The 25001-nt window shown below is 50.8% G+C and overlaps 2 protein-coding genes across 2 annotated transcripts in view; one reads left to right on the forward strand and one right to left on the reverse strand.

Annotated features, from left to right (window-relative positions):
• Nucleotides 1-1530, reverse strand: part of LOC134499835 (mucin-4-like) — a 36202-nt gene extending 34672 nt beyond the window's left edge. The window contains exons 1-3 of the mRNA XM_063306697.1: nt 1256-1530; nt 1153-1163; nt 68-1109 (exon numbers count right to left, since the gene is read on the reverse strand). Of these exons, the coding sequence (XP_063162767.1) occupies nt 68-1109; nt 1153-1163; nt 1256-1530 (1328 nt within the window). The remainder of the gene's footprint in view (nt 1-67; nt 1110-1152; nt 1164-1255) is intronic.
• Nucleotides 1531-14577: 13047 nt separating this feature from the next.
• On the forward strand, nt 14578-25001 carry LOC134499559 (deoxyribodipyrimidine photo-lyase-like). Its single transcript, XM_063306261.1, has 9 exons — nt 14578-14967; nt 15444-15589; nt 17131-17313; nt 17883-18041; nt 20116-20314; nt 21527-21679; nt 22267-22383; nt 23553-23717; nt 24839-25001. Exons 1-9 carry the CDS (start codon nt 14664-14666, stop codon nt 24991-24993), a joined length of 1581 nt encoding a protein of 526 aa, XP_063162331.1. The 5' UTR covers nt 14578-14663; the 3' UTR covers nt 24994-25001.

Below are 25001 nucleotides of genomic sequence, written 5' to 3' on the forward strand. Positions count from 1 at the left end.
CGCTGAGGGAGACGTCACGGTGGAAGAAGCTGAGGGAGACGTCACGGTGGAAGAAGCTGAGGGAGACGTCACAGTGGAAGAAGTGGAGGGCAATGTCACGGTGGAAGAAGCGGAGGGCGACGTCATGGTGGAAGAAACGGAGGGCGATGTCACGGTGGAAGAAGGTGAGGGGGAAGTCACGGTGGAAGAAGCAGAGGGCGATGTCATGATGGAAGAAGCAGAGGGCGACGTCACGGTGGAAGAAGCTGAGGGGGACGTCATGGTGGAAGAAACGGAGGGTGACGTCATGGTGGAAGAAACGGAGGGAGAGGTCACGGTGGAAGACGCTGAGGGCGACGTCACGGTGGAAGACGTGGACGGCGATGTCATGGTGGAAGAAGCTGAGGGAGAAGTCACGGTGGAAGAAGCTGAGGGCGACGTCACGGTGGAAGAACCTGAGGGGGAAGTCACGGTGGAAGACGCTGAGGGCGACGTCACGGTGGAAGAAGTGGAGGGCAATGTCATGGTGGAAGAAGCTGAGGGAGAAGTCGCGGTGGAAGAAGCAGAGGGCGACTTCATGATGGAAGAAGCGGAGGGCGACGTCACGGTGGAAGAAGGTGAGGGCGACGTCATGATGGAAGAAGCGGAGGGGGACGTCACGGTGGAAGAAGCTGAGGGGGACGTCATGGTGGAAGAAACGGAGGGCGACGTCACGGTGGAAGAACGTGAGGGGGAAGTCACGGTGGAAGAAGCAGAGGGCGACGTCATGATGGAAGAAGCGGAGGGCGACGTCATGGTGGAAGAAACGGAGGGAGAGGTCACGGTGGAAGACGCTGAGGGTGACGTCACGGTGGAAGAAGTGGAGGGCAATGTCATGGTGGAAGAAGCAGAGGGCGACGTCATGATGGAAGAAGCGGAGGGCGACGTCACGGTGGAAGAAGCTGAGGGGGACGTCATGGTGGAAGAAACGGAGGGCGACGTCACGGTGGAAGAAGGTGAGGGGGACGTCATGGTGGAAGAAACGGAGGGTGACGTCACGGTGGAAGAAGGTGAGGGGGAAGTCACGGTGGAAGAAGCTGAGAGAGAAGTCACGGTGGAAGAAACGGAGGGAGAGGTCACGGTGGAAGACGCTGAGGGCGACGTCACGGTGGAAGAAGTGGAGGGCAATGTCACAGTGGAAGAAGCTGAGGGAGAAGTCACGGTGGAAGAAGCTGAGGGAGAAGTCACGGTGGAAGAAGCAGAGGGAGAAGTCACGGTGGAAGAAGCAGAGGGCGACGTCATGATGGAAGAAACGGAGGGCGACGTCACGGTGGAAGAAGGTGAGGGGGACGTCACGGTGGAAGAAGCTGAGGGAGAAGTCACGGTGGAAGCAGCTGAGGGAGAAGTCACGGTGGAAGAAGCTGAGGGAGAAGTCACGGTGGAAGAAGCAGAGGGCGACATCATGATGGAAGAAGCGGAGGGCGACGTCACGGTGGAAGAAGCTGAGGGGGACGTCATGGTGGAAGAAACGGAGGGCGACGTCACGGTGGAAGAAGGTGAGGGGGACGTCATGGTGGAAGAAACGGAGGGTGACGTCACGGTGGAAGAAGGTGAGGGGGAAGTCACGGTGGAAGAAGCTGAGAGAGACGTCACGGTGGCAGAAACGGAGGGAGAGGTCACGGTGGAAGACGCTGAGGGCGACATCATGGTGGAAGAAGTGGAGGGCAATGTCACGGTGGAAGAAGCTGAGGGAGAAGTCACGGTGGAAGAAGATGAGGGTGACGTCACGGTGGAAGAAGCTGAGGGAGAAGTCACGGTGGAAGAAGCTGAGGGAGAAGTCACGGTGGAAGAAGCTGAGGGAGAAGTCACGGTGGAAGAAGCTGAGGGAGAAGTCACGGTGGAAGAAGCGGAGGGAGAAGTCACGGTGGAAGAAGCTGAGGGAGAAGTCACGGTGGAAGAAGCTGAGGAAGAAATCACGGTGGAAGAAGCTGAGGGAGAAGTCACGGTGGAAGAAGCGGAGGGAGAAGTCATGGTGGAAGAAGCTGAGGGCGACATCATGGTGGAAGAAGTTGAGGGTGATGTCACGGTGGAAGAAGCTGAGGGAGAAGTCACGGTGGAAGAAGCGGAGGGAGAAGTCACGGTGGAAGAAGCTGAGGGAGAAGTCACGGTGGAAGAAGCTGAGGAAGAAATCACGGTGGAAGAAGCTGAGGGAGAAGTCACGCTGGAAGAAGCTGAGGGCGACATCATGGTGGAAGAAGTTGAGGGTGATGTCACGGTGGAAGAAGCGGAGTGAGAAGTCACGGTGGAGGAAGCTGAGGGGGAGGTCATGGTGGAAGAAGCTGAGGGAGAAGTCACGGTGGAAGAAGCGGAGGGCGACGTCACGGTGGAAGAAGCTGAGGGAGAAGTCACGGTGGAAGAAGCTGAGGGAGAAGTCACGGTGGAAGAAGCGGAGGGCGATGTCACGGTGGAAGAAGCTGAGGGCGACGTCACGGTGGAATAAGCGGACAGCAATGTCACAGTGGAAGAAGCGGAGGGCGATGTCACGGTGGAAGAAGCGGAGGGAGAAGTCACGGTGGAAGAAGCTGAGGGCGACGTCACGGTGGAAGAAGCTGAGGGCGACGTCACGGTGGAATAAGCGGACGGCGATGTCACAGTGGAAGAAGCGGAGGGCGATGTCATGGTGGAGGAAGCGGAGGGCGATGTCATGATGGAAGAAGTGGAGGGCGACGTCACGGTGGAAGAAGCGGAGGGCGACGTCACGGTGGAAGAAGCTGAGGGAGAAGTCACGGTGGAAGAAGCTGAGGGAGAAGTCACGGTGGAAGAAGCTGAGGGGGAGGTCACGGTGGAAGAAGCTGAGGGCGACGTCACGGTGGAATAAGCGGACGGCAATGTCACAGTGGAAGAAGCGGAGGGCGATGTCACGGTGGAGGAAGCGGAGGGCGATGTCACGGTGGAAGAAGCGGAGGGAGAAGTCACGGTGGAAGAAGCTGAGGGAGAAGTCACGGTGGAAGAAGCTGAGGGGGAGGTCACGGTGGAAGAAGCTGAGGGCGACGTCACAGTGGAATAAGCGGACGGCAATGTCACAGTGGAAGAAGCGGAGGGCGATGTCACAGTGGAAGAAGCGGAGGGCGATGTCACGGTGGAAGAAGCTGAGGGCGACGTCACGGTGGAATAAGCAGACGGCAATGTCACAGTGGAAGAAGCGGAGGGCGATGTCATGGTGGAGGAAGCGGAGGGCGATGTCATGATGGAAGAAGCGGAGGGCGACGTCACGGTGGAAGAAGCGGAGGGTGACGTCACGGTGGAAGAAGCTGAGAGAGAAGTCACGGTGGAAGAAGCTGAGGGAGAAGTCACGGTGGAAGAAGCTGAGGGGGAGGTCACGGTGGAAGAAGCTGAGGGCGACGTCACGGTGGAATAAGCGGACAGCAATGTCACAGTGGAAGAAGCGGAGGGCGATGTCACGGTGGAGGAAGCGGAGGGCGATGTCATGATGGAAGAAGCGGAGGGCGATGTCACGGTGGAAGAAGCTGAGGGAGAAATCATGGTGGAAGAAGCTGAGGGGGAAGTCACGGTGGAAGAAGCTGAAGGCAACGTCACGGTGGAAGAAGCTGAGGGGGAGGTCACGGTGGAAGAAGCTGAGGGAGAAGTCACGGTGGAGGAAGCTGAAGGAGATGTCACGGTGAAACAAATGGAGGGACATGTCATGGTGGAAGAAGCTGAGGGAGATGTCACGGTGGAAGAAGCTGAGGGCGACGTCATGATGGAAGAAGCGGAGGGAGAAGTCACGGTGGAAGAAGCTGAGGGCGACGTCATGGTGGAAGAAGCTGAGGGAGAAGTCACGGTGGAAGAAGCAGAGGGAGACGTCACGGTGGAGGAAGCGGAGGGAGATGTCACGGTGGAAGAAGCTGAGGGAGACATCATGGTTAAAGAAGCTGAGGGAGACGTCACTGTGGAAGAAGATGAGGGAGACATCATGGTGAAAGAAGCTGAGGGAGACGTCACTGTGGAAGAAGCTGAGGGAGACATCATGGTGAAAGAAGCGGAGGGCGACGTCACTGTGGAAGAAGCGGACGGCGACGTCACTGTGGAATAAGCGGAGGGAGATGTCACGGTGGAAGAAGCTGAGGGAGATGTCACGGTGGAAGAAGCTGAGGGAGATATCACGGTGGAAGAAAGAACTTTCCAGGTGGACCAGGCACTTGCTGGACTTTCAGTTCTGAGACTTGTGGAGGATGGGGCAGCCAGTCCCATGCTGGACCTTTCTTCGTTGGAAGAAATAAGGCCAGCGGACGTCGCTTCCGGGGCAGTTCTGCCTCGGGCAGCCACAGAGGAGGCTGATGAGGGAGTGCATTTGAGCCACTGGCTGGTGATCTTGGCATCCGAACCCATAGTAACTTCCAAAGGGCTGGTCGAATCTCCAACACCAGAGATGGCACCAGGAGATTCTGAGGTTGCTAATGTTGAGGGAAGGAGGGGAACCGATGAGGGGGAGGCTTCCATTGTCCTGACAGGAGGGGAACTGGCACGTTTGCTGGTTGTGGTTTCTGCTGGCAACAGGACGGGGATGGTCGATGGGCCTTCAGAGGCCATCTTGCCTCGGGGAGTGGGCAAGCCAGGCCTGGGGCTGCTCTGCTCTGCTGTGGAGCTGCTGGGGGCCACCATGGATTCTGAGGGCTGGGTCTCCCCTTCTTCCGAAGGGCCCCCCAAAGCAGGGCTGGGGATGGCAGTCACTGCACGGGAGGCAAAAGCGGCAGAGACATTGTGGGCACCCGTGGGTGAAGTGCCAGCCAGAGCTGTCCCTTCCGGGGGGAAAGCAGAACGCAGCGTCACAGCTTCCCTGGGGAGGCTTCGTCCTCCACGGGTGCCAAACTCACGTGTCGCGTCAGGAAGGACCGTGCCGGGAGAGGGGAGGGACTCTGTGGTCCCCGCTGCTGCCATTGGGCCTCTGGTAGCCGCCGTTCCACCGGTGGTCTCAGCCGCAGACGAGAAAAGATGTGGCTGTGACACGGGCACGCTCGGAGGAGGAGGAGTTGTGAGCTCGGTTGTGGCTTCCCCTGAGAAGAAAGGTGTCATGTTCACCGTTTCAATGTGCATTGTACATCGTAACATTTCGCATGCCAAGGCGCTGACACGCGTTTCTGGTTGGGAGGGAGCTGCTGAGGGACCTTGCACCAAGCTCTCCATCTGTGTTCATTAAGAAGGAAGGTGTTTGGGTTATCTTCTTGGTTCAAGGTCTTTTTGCCCGTTGATCAGCGGAGCTCGTTACGAGCACCTGGGAATGTGAATTTGAGACGACTGTAGGGGGTGGTGGGACTTCATTTGTATCGGGGGTTATTTAGTTTGGTTGAGGCGCGCTTTTTCCCATGCTCAGCTTTCATTGTGTTTGCAATCTAATTTTAATAAACCAGATTTTATTTAGCTTTGCTTTATGAGTCTGTGACTTTTATTTAATTAGGCGTTCATTACAAAAGGAGACAGACCTCTTTTGTGTTGACCCATCTCTGGCAGCCGTGAAAACAGGCGTGGGCTGATGGATGGAAAGAGGGACGCGTGCAGCTTCCACCTCCTGCCCGGTTCTGCTCTTTCCAGTCCTGACAGATTCTTTGAATGAATCCTCAGTTGTAGGTGAGTTTATAGGCATTATAATGGTGGAGGGCTATGGATTCATTTTTTGCCTTTGCGCAAAATCTTGAAACATAAAGTGGACAAACGGCCTTGGCTTACACATTATCTGAAGCCACAAAATTAGCTAACTGAGGGTAAAATTTAAGTAAGCCTTGGGGATCTGCAAATTCCCCACCCCAGGTACAGGGTATAGTTCCATGCCCAGAACGCAGAGTTTTACACACAACGATTTAGCAGGTTGTATGAATGCAGCCTCTAGGTTTTTAATTCATAATTTAACTCATCACTTATTCTGTTATTATTTAATTAATAATTAAATTCTGAGAGTTGAATTCTGGGCGTTGAAGTCCACGTATGCTGGCTGGGAAATTCTGGGCATTGAAGTCCACACACCTTCAAGTTGCCAATATTGAGAAACACTGCCATAGATTTTTTTTTAGTAACATCAGTTTGTCGTTTCCTTCTGGAACCCTTTCCCCGTTTCCCACCTAGCCTACAATGCCAGGATTTCCTGGTGGTCTCTCATCCATGTACTAACTGGACCCAACCCCATTTAGCTTCTAAGCACAGACGATGGCCAGGCGCTGCTATCTGCTGGATATTTTAGCCCTTCTTTTAATATCATCTTAAACGTGTATGCCTACCCTTGGTAGATGTGGCATACACATTTAAGATGATACTGATAGATGAAGCCAAGCTGAAGATCCAGGTCGAAACCTTGGCTGATCTCCTAGCCCATCCCATCCACCCCACTCCAGGTTTCTTGAAGGCACTTACCAGTGATCCTGGCAGATTCCAGTAAGAAGAAAATGGGCACCACTGGAAAATAACAGAGAGGCATTTCAGCAGATTTCAGGCCCTCCTGGGTCTCAACAACCAGAGGCCAGCAGCTGCTGTCGGTGTGACAATAAATTAAAGTGGGAAATTAAAAACCTCTTTAAGCTGGAAAGGATCGTTCTGGGCAGAGTGTTTAAAAACCAGGTTTCCTGGTTGATCTAACTGACAATTCAGGGAGGAGTGTTCAGCATTGGTTTCTGTTTTTCGCTCCGCTGCTCTTCATTCTACATCCTACTTCTGTCCAAGAAGTGCAGCCAAGAGATAGCTCAGGTGTGGCTTCTTAAATCCCAGGGGTGCTTTCATTTTATAGCAGAGCGTTTGAGGAGGGTGGGCCCACCAATGCCTGTGAAATGCAGGCGGTATCATCTAAAAGCCTTTGTGTAGTTCACAAACCAATGAAACTATATTATGCCTTAGCTCAAGAAAGGAAGCCTTTGTATGTGTTGTGTGTGTGTGCGTGTGTGTGTGTGCATGAGTGTGTGGAGAGTTCTGAAACTTTCTCTTTCAGAATCTCTGACGTTTTACATCCTTTGGGGTTAGCAATGGCGTTTTACTTACTGCCAGCTGAATGTATTGTAGGCAGGCAGGCAGGCACGTGCTGGGTTGAAGGATTCACACGCCACGGGGGGGGGATTTATGAGACCCCTGCCTGTGAGTTCTGGACCCTGTGAATGCCAGGTGAAGGTGCTGCCTTGTGTAAATGTTACAAGCAGAGGAGAGGCAGTGTGAAGTGGGGGGTCAGGGTTAGGACTTGGGCTGGTTCTTCTCAGTGGGACTGTTTGCAGTATATTACGAAGTCAGACCCAAGGAAGTTGCCGTGTGGCCATTCTGAAACCCTCTTTGTGCTACGGTTGAAGTTTCCGAGGGTTAATCCATGGCATGCCTGCCCCAGAAACCCAAACCAGAATCAAGCTCAACCTGCACTCACAGCAGGGGCAAAAAAACTTGGTGGGGAATGAAGACACCGGTGGGGAATTCTCACCAGATTTGCAGAAGTGACGTTGCCTTCAGCCAAGACCAGGAACTTGAGGAGAAAAAGGGGTTTTCTTTCAAAAGGAGAACCTGGGAACACCATAGAATCGATGATGCTCATGTCTTCTGGGGAGCATCTTGTGAACAGTGGGGTATACATGTGCAGGTTGCACGTGATGAAGCTTCTGAATGAGGAAACAAGAAGGAGAGCAAGTTGGTCATTTTGGTGGGGTTTACAGATGCTTAGCTGGGTCAGTCAAAGATCTAGGGCTTCACTTTTGCCCAGACGTTTGGTTAGTATTAATCTTAGTTTTATCGGTGTTTATGCTTTGTTTTCTTCTCGGGATGCTATGTAGTTTTGGTTAGTTTGTGATTCCAGGCCCAGGGCAAAGCCAGAACGTGCATTAATACAGGGAGGAGGCCAAGCATGTTGTGTGAATATCTTCCCTGTTTCATACAGCATGTGTGCAAAATTAGAAAAAGCTCAGAAGTGGCGGAGGGGGGGAGAGAAATGGGACAACCTTCCTCTGGGAAGAGGTTCAAACCAGGACTGAAAATGTCTCCCTAAATCCCAGACTTTCCCCAGCCACCATATCAGGAGGTTTACCCCAGCATCACTATGGCAGACTGGCCAGCTGGACACGAGGCTCCTCGAAAGGAAATAAAACTGATTTTCCCAGCAGATGATGAGCTCTCTTGCGGGAGCTGTTCCGTTGCGGATGCTATAGTGGTAGACCCCTGTCCTGGGCAGGGGGTTGGACTAGATGACCTCTAAGGTGCCTTTCAATCCATTACAAGATTGTATTATTTTTGCTGCTAAATCAGTGAGGGGATCAAGGCTGGGATTTCAGCTCCTTAGTTTATTTTTAGAGCCCTTAGTTCCTCCTGACTCCTTCCGTGTTCATGAACAAAAGTTCTACTTACTAAGAAAGATGTCCTGGTGTTTCCTCATTCCAACACTCAGTGTGGTTCCTGCTTGAGTGGCCCTCCCCTCCCTGTCTGCCAGCTTGGTTTTGAGTCCCTTATCTCACAAATGTCATGTTCGCGGTTGCAATGGTTAATGTACATCGTAACGTTTCGCATGCCATGGTGCTGATGCGCGTTCCGGTTGGGAGGGAGCTGCTGGGAGACCTTGTACCAGGCTGTCTATCTGTTTCCATGGGGATGGAATGTGTTTGGGTTATCGTGTGTGTTCACGGTCTTTTTACCCGTTGATTAGCAGAACTCGTTAGGAGCACCTGGGATGGGGAATTTGAAATGGCTGTACGGGGGGGAGAGGGCTTACATTCGCACTGAGGGTTTTTAGTTTGTATTTGGCACACTTTTGCTCATTCTCAGCTTTCTTTGTACCTGCAGACTATTCTTAAATAAACCAGATTTGATTCAAGCTTTTGCTTGTGAGTCTGAATGTAATTTAGGATAGGCATCCATTACAACAAATAACAAACACACATATATTTAGAAAAATTAATAGGAACATGCCCAATTTTAGTCTGGCCCCAAACTAGCCACAGGTGCGAGCCTAGGCGCTCTCTCGGGTGGGGAATTCTGCATTCACACATTCAAGTGAGTGACAAATGAAACCAAGGCTGACACTACAGTATTTTATTTATTTATTTATTTATTTTCCAGATTTCTATCACCGCCCATCTCTCCCGAAAAGGGGACTCTGGGCGGTATCCAAGTCCAGCACATTATGCAAATGGAGTTACTGCTGTACAGTAGTTCTTTCATGACTGAATTGCGTCATGTGAATAAAACTACCGACTGGGTTCACACAACCTGCTGACGGCATTGTGTTCCATTCCTAATCCCCAGAGAGAAATTGGCCAAAGTCAGCCTAGCCAATGGGATCCGAGTACCTAAAGGCATCCTGGTGTCCCACATGTCTTGGACTCCCATTATCCTGAGTCAGGATGGCCAATGGCGTGGGATTGTGGGTAGTATAGTCTGAAACCTGAAATGCACCAGCTTGCCTTTGCCTCTTTGAGGTATTAAACACATGCTCTCCAATTTATGTTGTTGGCTGGGTTCACACAACACCATAAACCTGGGTCACCATAACAGAATGCATGTAACTTGCTTGACTCAACCAAATGAACTGACTTATGACTCATTTGACACCCACGTAATGAGGCAGGGGCCGGGCTCTCACGACATACTGACCCACAAACTGTCCAACCTCCTTATCACCAGATCTTGGGTACTATGTGAACTCGGTTGTGTGCAGCTGATAAATTGCTTCACCTGGGCCTTTTTCTCTCCTTTACCTCAACTGCAGCCTTCCTAAATAGTCTTAACCACAGTTGCTGTCATTCTCAGCCAGCAAGAATGTCCAGTGTCTCACACACTGTCAAAAAGAAGGTTATGTAAGTATTTCATGAAGAATCTCTTCCTTTTTGGCAGGAGACAGATAATGAAGGTTTTTGGCACACTATAACTGATATGTAGACCCTACCCCACTGGCAGTGGAGCCGGCCCCACTGTGCTGTAACAACCTCATCCTCTCCCTTGATCACCAGGTGGTGTCTTTATCTGATCCCTGGCCCTTGACTGGAACATCCTTTCTAGGTGCCTAAGTATAGAAATGGTCTTTTCTCCACAAGGGGATTTCAACAAGTCACAGCCTCAGCCGACCATGGCACATCTTGGAAAAGCTAAGCAGGGATTCGTCCTTGGATGGGAGGCCACCAGGAAATCCCGGGACATTGGTTACATGGGGAAATCAAGACACTTCCCAGGAAAGGTCATGGCAAACCACTTCCATAACACTGCCAAGAAAAATGCTTGTAAGCATCAAGTCAGGCCTGAGAGGGTATCTTAAATTCCCTCCCTCCAAGCCAGCACTTTTCTATCGAAACCTGAAATGGTATGAAATCTGTAACACTTTGTCACTTGTTATTTGGGAGGTGAGATGACCTCCTGTGGGCCTGACACAGGTATGTTTGGATGTGTTGAGAAATGATGGCATTAATGCTCCCCCCAGCCACCCTTCACACCTGCAGTAACGTCCCTCCCAGTGTTTGCTCCCTCCACCAATTCTTTGCTCCCAAGTCCATTCCATTCCAGACCACATTTGAAGCCAATTTCCCCCCAAATGACAGGACAGTTTCAATAACTGGATTAAGGATGTTGTGTGAACACAGCCCAGTACTGGACTGAACACAGCTGGGATGGTGTCAAAGGACGCTGGCGTCCTCTGCAGTTTTGCCAGTGCAATACCCACCTGGAGCAGCAAGCTGCCCGAGTGCTGCTTTTCTCCCGAGGCCCCGGTCTGTAATCCTACCCCTGCATTTAAAAACCTCGTTCCAGTGGAGCTCAACTCCTGGGGACACATCCCCAGTTTTCTTGGCAAGGAAAGTGATGGCACTGGCTTCTGAGATGCCTTTTCAACTTCCCAGTCAAACCGACAGCCCTGGGATTTCCTGATGGTCTCTCATCCAAGGACTAACCCCTGCTTAGCTTTCTTCAGAGCAGCCAAGGTTGTTGGGTGGGGCCCTGACCTGTGGAAACTCCCTTGCCGCGAAACCTCAGCGCAAACTAGGTCCGACCCTGCTTAGCTGGTCTGACATCAGCCATGGCTGGCTAGGTGGGCGCCACCCCCTGATAGCCAGAGTAGAGACCCCCCTCAAGTCGAGCCCAGCTCCTGCTGACTACAAAGACGGCACGGTTCTCCAAAAAACTGTCTTGCAAACAATACGGATTGTCAACTTCCCAGTCTATCCACAGCCGTGGGATTTCCTGGTGGTCCCCCGTCCTGCTTAGCTCTGGACCCCTGGGGAGGGTCGAAACCCCGCTGAAGCGGGTTCCCCGATCGCGCAGCAACCTCGCCAGCCAGGAGGCGGCGCGTGAGGCATCTCCCGCCACGTGCCCGCCGGCACAAACAAGTGACGTCAGAGATTCGAACGCGGGGAGGATGTCTCAACGTTCCATCCGCTCCCGCATCCATTCACAAAACGGGCCGGTCTCGGGGTGGAGAGATCCGCTCTTCCTGGGGCGGGGCTGCCTCCTTCCCCACCCGGGGCCGGCTGGCGTTGTGTAACAAGACGCAACGCGGAGAGCGCCGGTGCCCGGTGAGTGGTCGGGAAGGAGGCCGTTCCGGGGCCGGCGGCGGAGGGTGGGGGCGTCCTTCCCGCTTGGCCAGCTCTGCTCCGCTTCCTTGTCTGCAGGGTGCAAATTAATCCCTTCCTGCCCTGCTTTGCAGAGCCGTTGTAGGGCGGAAGGGGGGAGGTCTCGCTTCCCTGCCCTGCAGTTGCGAGGATTTCCTTCGAGCACGGGCTGGGGAGGATGGTGGGCTCCGTAGCCTGCCCCGTCGGCCTTGCCCGGGCTCGGTTGGACGAGGGAGCGGGGAAGAAGCTCCATGCGAGAAGGGAGTGCTAAGACAGACGGAAAAGAGCCGCTGTTGGCTTTAATTTTCTCCTCTTTTAGGAATCTTTAAATAATGGAGGCTCTAGGGCGGGGCTCCTCAACCTTGGGGACTCTAAGCTGTGCGGACTTCCACTCCCAGAATTCCCCAGCCAGCGTATGTCCGCCCGTCTTAAAGTTGCCAAGTCTGAGAAACCCTGCTCTAAGGCAAATTCCTGAGCTTTGAGTCTTGCCAGTTGGTGCTGCCAACTATGGCTCCGCTGTAGCTGAGCCTTCCTCAGATTTGCTCAATGTGTCGGCTGCCACACCCATCATCCCCAGCTAGCAGCAGGATGGACTGGCAGATCCACACATTTGGAGAGGCAGCCTTGAGGAAGGATGGCCTTCACAGCCTGCTTGGATCAACTGCTCTTTGTAGATCTAAAGGGAGCCTTTTTTCAAAAAGGATGAACATCACAGCCCAGGACCCCACCCTTCCAAGCCAGTTATGAGCCCCGCAGGGCAGGGCTCCTCAACCTTGGGGACTCTAAGCTGTGCGGACTTCAACTCCCAGAATTCCCCAGCCAGCAAAGCTTTGCTGGCTGGGGAATTCTGGGAGTTGAAGTCCGCACAGCTTAAGAGTCTCCAAGGTTGAGGAACCCTGCCCTAGGATATCTGTGGGGAAACTTTATATGGGCCTGGCTTGAGTTGAGTCTGACTCCTGGGCTACATAGCAGATTAAACTGAGATCGGGTCACGAGAACTGGGTTGTCATGCAAAACTATCATTTCTTTTATTTCTCGGAGCAGATGTTGCGTGAACACAGCCATTTGTCTTGTGCCAGAGAGCCAGTTTGGTCTAGTGGTTAAAGCAACAGGCTAGAAACCAGGAGGCTGTGAGTTCTAGTTCCGCCTTAGGCACGAAAGCCGTCTGGGTGACCTTGGGCCAGTCCCTCTCTCTCTCAGCCCAACCCACCTCACAGGGTTGCTGTTGTGGGGAAAACAGGAGGAGGAAGGAGTACTAGGTATGTTCCCGACCTTGAATTATTAATAAAAAATTATAAAGGTGGGATAAAAATTAAATAAAATAATTGGCATCCTCTTTTCTGATTCAGATAAAGGTGGGATAGAAAATAAATAAAATAAAAAATAAATAAAATAAAATAAAATTTGGCTAATCCAGTTTGGGGGTTCAGGTATGGGTAAACCTGACCTTGTTTTATCATGTCCTGGTGATCATATTGTATCAGATTAATAGCACAAAGGTATATGCAGGCAACTCTCGTAATATAATGTGATTTTATCATTACAGCAAGAGTAGGGAGAAAAGGCATGGAAGGTTATGTTATAAACAACAACAACAAAAACCTTGATAGTTGCTTTATTTGCCTTTTCGTTAAATAGAAAAACACCAAACGCTCAGTTCAAATGTTGACGGCACAAATCCGCCGTTCATTGATGAGAATCTAAGTGTAAATGTCTGGCCCCACTTTCTAATAGCTGTTGAGAAATAACAGATGAAGGGTAAACCCCCCAGGACTTGTTTTGAGGATCAGCAGGGCATGTGAAGTTGCAGCAGTGGTCAGAAGGCACGTGCAGAGTGCCTTTCTGTTTCACACTGTCAGTGATTTTATAAGCCAGGTTTGGGGTCTATAACTGGGAAATACTGCACCAGCTATCAAAAGGGTCAAGTTAGGACATGAATAGATGCAACAAAACAAATTGTGGGTTCCAAATAATACTTTTAATAATAATTCATTAAACTTGTATGCCAGAGGGAAGGCAAAGCCAGCTGCAAAGAATGTTTTTGGCAACCACCTTGGCCTCTGATACTGCCTTGAAAAAATTCCCAGCAGCTCCAGCAACACTCGGCTGGCATCTATCCTGGTTCTTACTCCTGAGCAGGCTGGTTCATCCCACCAGCTGGCGTTCCTCTGTTCCTCTACTCGCCTGGGGCAGCGCTCTTTGGGGCTCAGCAGCAGTCAGAACCTGGAACTGTAGAATCCGAACAGGTTACATGGTTCTGTGTCTATCCGCGTCCCCCAATAACTGCTTCCAAGAAGTGTGGCTGGCCATGACGCCTTTTTTCAAGGCCAAACCACTGGTCTAGTGGTTAAGGTGCTGGGCTAGAAACCAGGAGGCTGTGAGTTCTAGTCCCGCCTTAGGCATGAAAGCCGGCTGGGTAACCCTGGGCCAGTCCTCTCTCAGCCCAAGAGCCAATCAGGCATGGTAGGAGAGTTCTAGTCCCGCCTTAGGCATGAAAGCCAGCTGGGTGACCTTGGGCCAGTTGCTCTCTCTCAGCCCAACCCACCTCGCAGGACTGTTGTTGTGGGAAAATAGGAGGAGGAAGAAGTATTAGGTATGTTGGCTGCCGTGAGTCATTTATAAAAATAATAAAGGGATAAAAATTAAATAATTGGCATCTTGATGCAGTGGCTAAAGTGGTTGGGCCAGGATAAGAGAGACCCAGGTTCAAGTCCACCTTCCACCGTGGAAACCCGCTGGGTCACCTTGGGTCAGTCCCTCCCTCTCTCGGCCCAATCTACCTCATAGGGTTGTTGTGATGGGGGGAAATGGAAGGGGGGAGTGCTACATGTGTGCCTTAATGCTTCTGAAGGAAAGGTGGGATCTAACCCTAACCAACAAATCTCACTATTTGAGAATATCCCAATATCTACCCTAAATGGAACCTCCATATTCAGAGGCAGTCTACCTTTGTGTAACTGCAGCTGGGGGAAAATGCTGAAAGAAGGCCGCTGTCGTCGTATCTGCTCCCCGTAGGCATCTGGTTGGAAACTGAGTTAGATTTTGGTCTGATCTAGAACAGCGTTTTATGTGTGTTTCCTGAAAGGTTGCTCCCCAAAAGTGTTCTCCTGCTGCTTCTGTTCCAGCCACTCTTTGAGGAGACCCGTTTCTAAGCTCCCAGCCATGTCTCAGAAGAGGAGGAAGCCGAGGCTGCCCACAACTGCATCCGACAGCTTGGAGGGGGGCAGGAAACCAGAGCACGCCGGGACGGAGGCCTTCTCCTCAAGGAAGAAGTTCAAGTCCCCGCAGAATCCTGGAGGCGGGGGCTTGGCAGAGACGGTGAAGCAAGGCCGCCTGAGCGCAGGACCCTCCGTCGCAGAGTTTCCGTTCAACAAGAAGCGCGTCCGGCTGGTCTCACAAGCCCCCGAGCTCAAGGAGGGGGCACAGGGCATCTTGTACTGGATGTCTCGCGATCAGAGGGTTCAGGGTGAGAACCGGCTCCGGCCCAGGTGGAAATCTGTCTCGGCTAAAACCACAGGGCAATTCATCCAGCTCCTCCCTGCAGGGCAGGCTGAGGTTGGGTTCGCACAAGCGGGTCAACCTATTTCCTGAATTATCCCCCTTTCTGGGTTTGCAGAATGGATTGAACCATAAACAATCCCAGCTGAATTCACACCCTATATCGGGGTTTCTCAACCTTGGCAGCTTTCAGATGTGTGGACTTCAACTCCCAGAATTCCCCAGCCAGCATGTCCACACATCTGAAAGCTGCCAAGGTTGAGAAACCCTGCCCTATATTAATCCAGACAGAAGCAAAGTTAAAACCAAGCCAGCCTGGCGCGTGATAGAAGTGCATTTGCCTCACTGTCTCGGGACGTTTTCTCCGCTGCGGACATTTCTGAGGGCCCTTCTTTGACTGGCATCTTGCGGCCCTGACGCTTCACCTGTGCATCCTTCTTGTAGATAACTGGGCTTTCCTCTACGCCCAGCGCCTGGCCTTGAAGCAACGTCTCCCGCTGCACGTCTGCTTCTGCCTGGTGCCCAAGTTCCTGGATGCGACCATCCGCCACTTCGGCTTTATGCTCAGAGGCCTCAAGGAAGTCGCCGAGGTACTGCCACGTGGGACTTTGCAGGATGGGGGGGGGGAGTAATCACTGCCCAGATGGAGGCTTAGCTGCTTGCCCCCCTGTGGGGTCGAGGGAAGAAAACAGGTGCCTGGTACAAGTTGGGCACTGGCATTGCGCTAGCCAGGGATCACAGACTATACAGGTAGTCCTTGCTTAACGACCACAATTGGGACCAGAATTTCAGTTGCTAAGCGAAGCGGTCATTAAGCGAATCTGACCTGATTTTACGACCTTCTTGGTGGTGATTGTTGAGCGAATCACCACGGGCATTAAGCGAACCACATGCTTGTTAAGCAAATCACACGGTTCCCCATTGATTTTGCTTGCCAGAAGCTGGCTGGGAAGGTTGAAAATGGCCATCATGTGACCATGGGACGCTGCGATGGTCATAAATGCGAACCGGTTGCCAAGCACCCAAATTGTGATCATGCGACCATGGGGAAGCTGCAGTGGTCATAAGTGTGAGAACCAGTTGTAAGTCAGTTTTTTCAGCACCGTCGTAAGCTGAACCGTCATTAAATGAATGGTTGTTAAGTGAGGATTACCTGTAATTGAGCATCTCCAATTATAGACAGTCACCTGTGGAGCCTTCCCATTGCCTCTCGGTGCGATTCCCTGCTCTGGCCATGCCGTCTTTCCAGTGCATCTCCTTTAAACGGTGGGGAATTCTGCTAGATCTGCATTTCAGGGCGGCTGGATCCCCGGCTCTTGCTACAGCGACAGGCATCCTTGAGAGAAGCTGCCTGTTGTGGGGTTGAAATTGGCCTTGCCGTGAAAGCCTGTTGGGAACAGAGACTCCTGCAGAAACCCAGGGCGAGGATTCCTCTGAACCTTCCTGTGTCATTCTTATATAGACCCTGAAAATGAACCAGTTTGGGTGGATGGTGGTAGAAGTTTGCCCTTTTAAACTGGGGACAGGGATGAAGGATATTTTGCTTCTCAAGTCATGGACTTTCTAACTGGGGGTGAGTGGGGAAGGAGCACACCTTGCAAGGCAAAGCCATGCTACTTGCACGGGGTCACCCTTTATGGCTTGGCACAGGGTTACCTGCAGGCCCCCATCTCCCCTGATGACTTTGATCAAGCCTGGAGAAGCTGCTGGTTGTCTCCCCTGTTGGGGTGATCTCCCCAACAGGGGAGGGGGGCCAACGCCCGGAAATGCTCTCTTTCGTGATGGGATTGGCTCTCTGGAATGGCAGCCCTCCCCCAGAAGTTCATTTGTCCCCAACTTCATTTGCCTTCTGGAAAAAGTTGAAGACAAAGCTTTTCCAGAGGGCTTTTGGGGCCTGGTGCCAATCTGTCCTTTCGGACTTTAATGGTTATGTTGCTACTGTGTTTGCTTATTTTTGCAAGAGTCCTTGTGATTGCCATGGGATATCAATTGGATTAGTTGATTAATTCCTGCCAGCCCTTGCCAAACCGAAAGCTTTCCTCTTTGGATCACCAGACGTCTGAATCCCGAGAACTAAATCCGGGGTCTTGTCTTGATGAAAGGCCCTTTGCTGCTTCCTCCACTTTTCCAGGAGTGTCAGGTGCTTGACATCCCCTTCCACTTGCTGATCGGTTTTGCTAAAGACACTCTGCCCCCCTTCGTGGTCCAGCGCGGCATCGGCGGGGTGGTGACAGATTTCTCCCCGCTCCGACTTCCCCTGCAGTGGATTCGAGATGTACGGGAAGAGCTGCCGAGCGATGTGCCGTTTGCTCAGGTGCGAAGTTGGGCTGGTGCCTCTTTGGGGGCAGCGGGTTGAAACAGGACCGGCCCCAAAGCTATTGCTGCAGGAAGCCAAGGGCAGAAGCGGCAGGCACGCGTGTCTGCGTGCTCACATGGATAGGCGCACGCATTTCTGCGTGCAGGAAAAAACTCGAGTGAAGAATGTACTTTAAAGCTGGCGAGAGAACTTGAGAATGACAGGCTGGGTGGAGGAGACAGAACGGGCGGATGGGATGGGATGGGATGGGATGGGATGGTTTTTGTGGTTCATTCAGACCTCCCTGATTCTGGGTGACCAGCGGAAATCATTTTGCCAGGATAGTCGATTAGTAAATCCTTCTTGGAGATCTTGCAAGCTCCTGCATGGGTTATCAGCCACAGCTTTTAAAAAGAGGACAGGTTGGTCCAATGGAATCCATTCTGCCGAACCAAAAGTAGATCCCCTCAGTTTGAAGCTTGCCTTCCACCCACCGTAGACGCAGAGGGCATCCAAGCCGCTCATACAGCTTTCTTAATCTCTCTTGCCTTCGTATCTTAAATCCCTTTCTCCCTTTCCGTCCTCAGGTGGACGCCCACAATATTGTCCCGTGCTGGGTTGCCTCGGACAAGCAGGAGTACGGGGCAAGGACGATTCGCCGGAAGATCCACGACCGACTGGCTGAGTTTCTGACCGAATTGCCGCCTGTTATCAAGCACCCTTTCCCTGCTGGTCTTCAGGCAGAGGTGACGGGGGTGGCAGCAGTGGGGGTGGGGAAGGGGCTGCCTTTGGGCTGAGCAATCTCTAGGGCAGTTGGGAGTCCACACCTCTTAAAGTTCCCAGGGTTCAGAAACACTGCTGTAGCGAATGGCAGGTGGCATTCTAAAACAGCCCTCTAGACGTGTTAGACCGTAACTTCCATCATCCCCAGCAGCATAACTCACTAGTTTGGGGTGAGGACAACTGTAGCTTGACATTTATGCAGAGCTCCAACCTGTGAATGGGCATTATGGAGGGTGTTCCTGGCCACGCCTTGGGAAACTGGGAAAGAAAAGCAGGTCCTTATTTGGGGCCCCCATGAGCCAAAATCTGTTCAGCCAGCATCATGTATCAGAAGCTTCCGGGGAGCTGGGAATCAAGGCAACTTTTCTCTGTTGCTGATGGAAGTGAGTTGTCACAAGATTTCACAGCTGTTCATGTAAGCTCCTAGGTTGTTTATTTGTTTAGTCGCTTCTGACCCTTTGTGACTTCATGGACCAGCCCACGCCAGAGCTTCCTGTTGGTCGTCAACACCCCCAGCTCCCCCAGGGACGCGTCCGTCACCTCTAGAATATCATCCATCCGCCTTGCCCTTGGTCGGCCCCTCTTCCTTTTGCCCTCCACTCTCCCCAGCATCAGCACCTTCTCCAGGGTGTCCTGTCTTCTTATTATGTGGCCAAAGTATTTCAGTTTTGCCTTGAATATCATTCCCTCAAGTGCGCAGTCTGGCTTTATTTCCTGGAGGATGGACAGGTTTGATCTTCTTGCGGTCCAAGGCACTCTCAGGATTTTCCTCCAACACCACAGTTCAAAAGCATCCATCTTCCTTCGCTCAGCCTTCCTTATGGTCCAGCTCTCGCAGCCATATGTTACTACGGGGAACACCATTGCTTTAACTATGCAGACTTTCTTGTCAGTGTGATGTCTCTGCTCTTAACTATTTTATCGAGATTTGTCATTGCTCTTCTCCCAAGGATTAAGCGTCTCCTGATTTCCTGACTGCAGTCAGCATCTGCAGTAATCTTTGCACCTAGAAATACAAAGTCTTTCACTGCTTCTACATTTTCTCCCTCTATTTGCCAGTTATCAATCAAGCTGGTTGCCATAATCTTGGTTTTTTTGAGGTTTAGCTGCAAGCCAGCTTTTGCACTTTCTTCTTTCACCTTCATCATAAGGCTCCTCAGTTCCTCTTCGCTTTCAGCCATCAGAGTGGTATCATCTGCATATCTGAGATTGTTAATGTTTCTTCCAGTGATTTTAACCCCAGCCTTGGATTCCTCAAGCCCAGCTTGTCGCATGATGTGTTCTGCATACAAGTTGAATAGGTAGGGTGAGAGGATACAGCCCTGCCGTACTCCTTTCCCAATCTTAAACCAGTCCGTTGTTCCGTGCTCTGTTCTTACCATTGCTACTTGGTCGTTATACAGATTCTTCAGGAGGCAGACAAGATGACTTGGTATCCCCATACCACTAAGAACTTGCCACAACTTCTTATGGTCCACACAGTCAAAGGCTTTAGAATAGTCAATAAAACAGAAATAGATGTTTTTCTGAAACTCCCTGGCTTTTTCCATTATCCAGCGGATATTGGCAATTTGGTCCCTAGTTCCTCTGCCTTTTCTAAACCCAGCTTGTACATCTGGCAATTCTCGCTCCATGAACTGCTGAAGTCTACCTTGAAGGATCTTGAGCATTACCTTAGTGGCATGTGAAATGAGTGCCACTGTTCGATAGTTTGAACATTCTTTCGTGTTTCCCTTTTTTGGTATGGGGATATAAGTTGATTTTTTCCAGTCTGATGGCCATTCTTGTGTTTTCCAAATTTGCTGGCATATAGCATGCATTACCTTGACAGCATCATCTTGCAAGAAAGCTCCTAGGACCTATCTCCAAATCTCCAAATCTGGAAAGCGGACGGGTGGTTTTCTGCTTAAAAATTTCTGCACCCAGTTACAGTCCTTCCACAAGTCCTGGAGCATTTGTGACACCCAGATTTTCTTGTCTCCACCACCTCTTTCCTTGCCACCAATCTGCATCACTGCTCTGCCTGAAATCCTGCAGCCCGTCGACTGGGATGCCTGCTACGCCAGCCTGCAGGTTGACCGCTCCGTGAAGGAGGTGGATTGGGCCAAGCCTGGCACCGCTTCCGGCTTGAAGGTGCTCGAAGAGTTTGTGAAGGAGAGGCTGAAATGCTTTGGCACTGACCGAAACAACCCCAACCGGGCAGCCCTGAGCAATCTCTCACCCTGGTTCCACTTTGGTGAGTGTAAGGGTGGGGACCCGGAGCGTTTGGGAAGCCTAGCTGATGTGAGGTGCATCAGTTGGGGGCAAAACGTGTGTTGGGCGGGGGGGGGAGAGGACCGAATTTGAACCCAGATGCTTGAAGCCTTCCCCAATCTGGTGTTCTCCAGATGTGTTTTAGATTGCAATTCCCAGAATTCCCCAGCCAACAAGCTAGCTTGCTAAAATGAGGCTGGGCAGTGTGGTTGAGCATGTTGTGGGAATGCAGCGTCTAATACAGCCTTTCTCAACGTTTTGACCCTGGAGGAACCCTTGAAATATTTTTCAGGCCTCGGGGAACCCCCGTAGATTCAGGCTCAAATCGAGGCCAGAAGTTACAAAATTATTCTATTCGTTTCACGTGTAGGCCTGTACATATGCACTGACAGTGTTCTTAAACTAAAAATAAAGAATGAAACTTACCTCTTTAATGTGAAGTTGCCCAAATTTGAAATAATTTTTTAAATAAATCGTGATCTCCCATGGAACCCCTAGTGACCTTTCGTGGAACCCGAGGGTGCCGCGGAACCCTGGTTCAGATACCCTGGTCTAGTATGTTGTGTGAATCAGCCCATCATGTTACACCTGCATTAAGGGCTGCATTTAACAATATGCTTGACTTGGTTGGTGAACAAATCCACCTCCTCAATTTCCTTAATCTGTTGAACCATAAAACAACCAGGTGCTCTATGTTTGTATAACATCAAACACAAAATGAAACAGAGATAGATCAAACTAACCAGACTGTGCAAATGTCTCAGCTAGCTCCCTTGTTAACCTTGTTAAATGTAATGTGAACACAGAACAATTTGGTTTTGCTGACATAAATGTTCAGTTTTAGGATATTGTGCAAGCCCAGCCTGGGTGGTACATTTGTAGTGTATCTGGAGATACCAGATTGAATAAAACTGTTTTTCAGAGTTTTTACTCTATCGGCTGTGTGCCAGCTCTGGTTCCACATATTGCTAATTTTTCATTTCTGTTTAAATAATGCCTAAACCTATTCCAAAGAAAAGGGCTGATTTGGGAAAACTAACTACAGTGTGAAATCATGGTTTGTTGCTGGTTGACCAGGCTTTGTTTATTCTAACTGGAGCTGTTTGTTACACTGGAACTCAGTATCCTGTTTTGCAGGCATCTTATTTTTCCTGGCAATTGGCAGAAGCAGTTGACATCCATTCCTCCCTTGTAGGTCAGGTTGCTGTGCAGCGAGCCATCCTGGAGGTCGGCAAGCATCGTACCGGGTACAAAGAGTCTGTGGAAGGTTTCATCGAGGAGGCCGTGGTGCGCCGGGAGCTGGCGGACAACTTCTGCTTTTACAACCCCAGCTACGACAAGATTGAAGGTAACAGAGACCTCCTCCTCCTGGGTTCATGCAACACGCATAGCCACAAAGACCTAACCAAAGTTAAAATTACCAAGCATAAATTGCCTGTCCAATGCGATCTAGCAGGGTGGGTATGCTGCGGATCCCGTCAGCCAGGGAGTGTCGGTTGGTGGGAACTAGAAGGCGTGCCTTCCCCTCCATAGCGCCTGCCCTCTGGAACATCCTCCCTCCAGAAATTAGGATGTCCCCAACCCTGCTGGCCTTTCGTAAGGCCGTGAAGACCTGGCTTTGTGCCCGGGCCTGGGGCCTCGAGCGTGTGGGTGGTCCCACCTCTTGGCTGTATTAACATCCATACATTGCTTTCTTGGTAGCTGTGTATATTTATCTTGTATTTATTTTATATTTTAACTGTTTTAATTGTAATTGTTTTAATTGTTTTATGGTTTTATTATTGTAAGCTGCCCAGAGTCACTCGCTGAGATGGGCGGCTACAGAAATCAAACAAACAAACAAACGAACAAACCTGTTATGTGAAGGTCTGCTAGTCCTTAAACTTGAGCTGGTTGTGTGAATGCAGCCACTGACAGGGGTGTAATCCTTCAAAGGTGCTTATGACTGGGCCAAGACCACACTGAAGATCCATGCCAAGGACAAGAGGCCCCACTTGTACACACTGGAGCAGTTGGAAGAAGGGAAGACACATGACCCCCTGTGGAATGCCGCTCAGGTAGCCAGAAGGCCAGAGGAGGCATGGCTGGGAGATCCTAGCTAACTGCATTTGATTTGGGCTTTGTGGCGTCCTTCCACTGCATGTCTGGAGGCGATACCTTCTCCTGGATCTTTTTATCTTAATACAAGAACGCAGGATCATCCAAAGAAACTAAGCAGCCAGGGGCATATCTAGTTAACTTGGGCACATCTTCATGATTGTATGTGCTGGTAGCCCATAGCTTGAATGCTTTCAGGAGACGGGCACATTTGTAGAGAAGTCTTACAAAGTCAGTCATAGGTGGGACATCTAAGAAGTTGCTTTGATGGCTACTTCCTCTGGAGCATCTTCATGGGCACTGTGGGGAACAAGAAGGTGATTCCAAAGGACTCAGAGGGAGCGAGCTTCTTGTGTTTATGCATTCCAGCCACAGCCCAATCAGGCTGACATCAATACAGGGGAAATCCTAGAAAAGATAATCAGGCAGTGGATTTGCAAGCATGTAGGTGATCAGAAGAAGCCAGTACTAGTTCGTTAAACATAAGTTGCGACAGACAAATCTTACTGCTTTCTTTGACAAAGCGACTAGATTAGCAGACCAAGGGGATGCTGCGGATGAAGTGCACTTAAACTTCATTAAGGCATTTGATAAATGGAGCATGGCTCCCTTCTTGCTGAGGAATTAGGAAGTGCAGAGAAGATCACCTGTGGGGCTTGGAGGCTAAATCCTGTGAAGAACTGTTGAAGGAACTGGGTATGTTTAACTTAAGAGAAGGCTGAGGGGAAATATGGTAGCTGTCTTGCAATGCTTGAAGAGATGACCCAGGGAAAAGAGGGTGGATTTACACTCTAGAGCGCCTGAGGGTAGGACAAGAACCAATGGATGGGAGATCCAGACTTAAAATAAGGAGGATTCTCTTGAAAGTGGGAGCTATTAAGCAGTGTTAAAACCTACTGGAGGTGTGGGGCTCCGTCACTGGGCTTTTCAAACAGAGATTGGACAGCCATTTATCTGGGATGATCTGAAGCTTCCTGCCCTGGGTAGGGAGGTGGCCTAAAAGACCTTGAAGGTCCCTCCCAACCCTAGGATTCTGGGAGTCTAAATTTGTTCCCAAGTGACCCCCGTTTTCTCCAAGGAAATGTGAGGTCACTGTAGTTCACCAGTCCTTCCCCACCCTCCACCTCAGCTCCAGATGGTTCAGGAAGGGAAGATGCATGGCTTCCTGCGGATGTATTGGGCCAAGAAAATCTTGGAGTGGACCAAGTCACCAGAGGAGGCCCTACAGTTCAGCATCTACCTGAATGATCGCTATGAACTGGATGGCCGAGACCCCAACGGATATGTAGGTCAGTAACAGAGGCTGGGAGGTCATCACGGGAATCCAGGGAAAGTACCGCTGTAGCCTTTGGGTTTTTCTCTCCCCCCGTTGGGTAGACATTTCTCCTTATGGGAGAAAAAAAAATGACGACCAAACCTCAATTTTATAACGATCTGCTTCAGAGCTCCCATGATTTAGGTCCCAATTCTCCTTCCCTCTCCTGGATCCCCTAGCATGGACCAGGATGTGGGAAGAAGAGACCAACTGATAATCATGTGTTGAGGCTGGCTTGTGATCTAAACCAGTGTTTTTCAACCTTAGCAACTTTAAGATGTGTGGACTTCAACTGCTGGGGAATTCTGGGAGTTGAGGTCCACGTTGAGAAACACTGAGGGATCTTTTGACACTTACAGGTGGATGGACAGCAAACAAGAATAGAATTTGTCCTTCCACATTGCCTTACTTCCTATTCTCCCAGACTTGAGATTACAGGTAGTCCTAGCTAGACGACCACAATTGGGACCAGCAACTCCATCGCTAAGCAACGCAGTTGTTAAGTGCCACATCGCGTAACCACGACCAGCTTATGACTTCACTTCCACCGCGGTCGTTAAGTGAATCAGATGCAGCCATTAAGCGAGACATCATGTGATTGCGACTTGCAATTTTACTGCCAGCTTCTCATTGACTCTGCTTGTTGGAAACCGGCTGTGAAATTTGCAAATGGCAATCATGCGACCACGGGATGTCGCGACGGCCATAAACGCTCACTGGTTGCGAAGCATCCAAATCATGATCATGACTGTAGGGATGCCACAATGGTCGTAAGTGTGAGGACTGGTCATGAAGTTACCTTTTCAGTCGCTAAACAGGGCAGTCATTAAGTGAGGACTACCCATAGAGCCAGATCCACACAGGACTAGAATGACATACATAATACATATAGTTTCATAAGTTTTGGATTTGCCTCGCAGCTCCTGGTTATCCATTTGACTGCACCACTTCCAAGCGAGGAATGGGATGTGTAGATGAGATCTCAGCATTTGGGTCTCTCAGGAATCCTTCAGGGTGCTGACCGTGTGTGCACGATTTAGAGTGTGTCTCTTGACTTGGATGGATCTTTCTAGTCTCACTTTCCGTCTCTGCTAGGCTGCATGTGGTCTATCTGTGGGATCCACGATCAAGGATGGGCCGAACGGGCCGTGTTTGGCAAGATCCGCTACATGAACTATGCCGGGTGCAAGAGGAAGTTCGATGTTGGCCAGTTTGAGCGCAAGTACAGTCCTCGCAGCTTCGCTCGGTAGCCTTTGTG

Source organism: Candoia aspera, chromosome 6 (assembly GCF_035149785.1).
Source record: "Candoia aspera isolate rCanAsp1 chromosome 6, rCanAsp1.hap2, whole genome shotgun sequence".
Classification (NCBI taxonomy): domain Eukaryota; kingdom Metazoa; phylum Chordata; class Lepidosauria; order Squamata; family Boidae; genus Candoia; species Candoia aspera.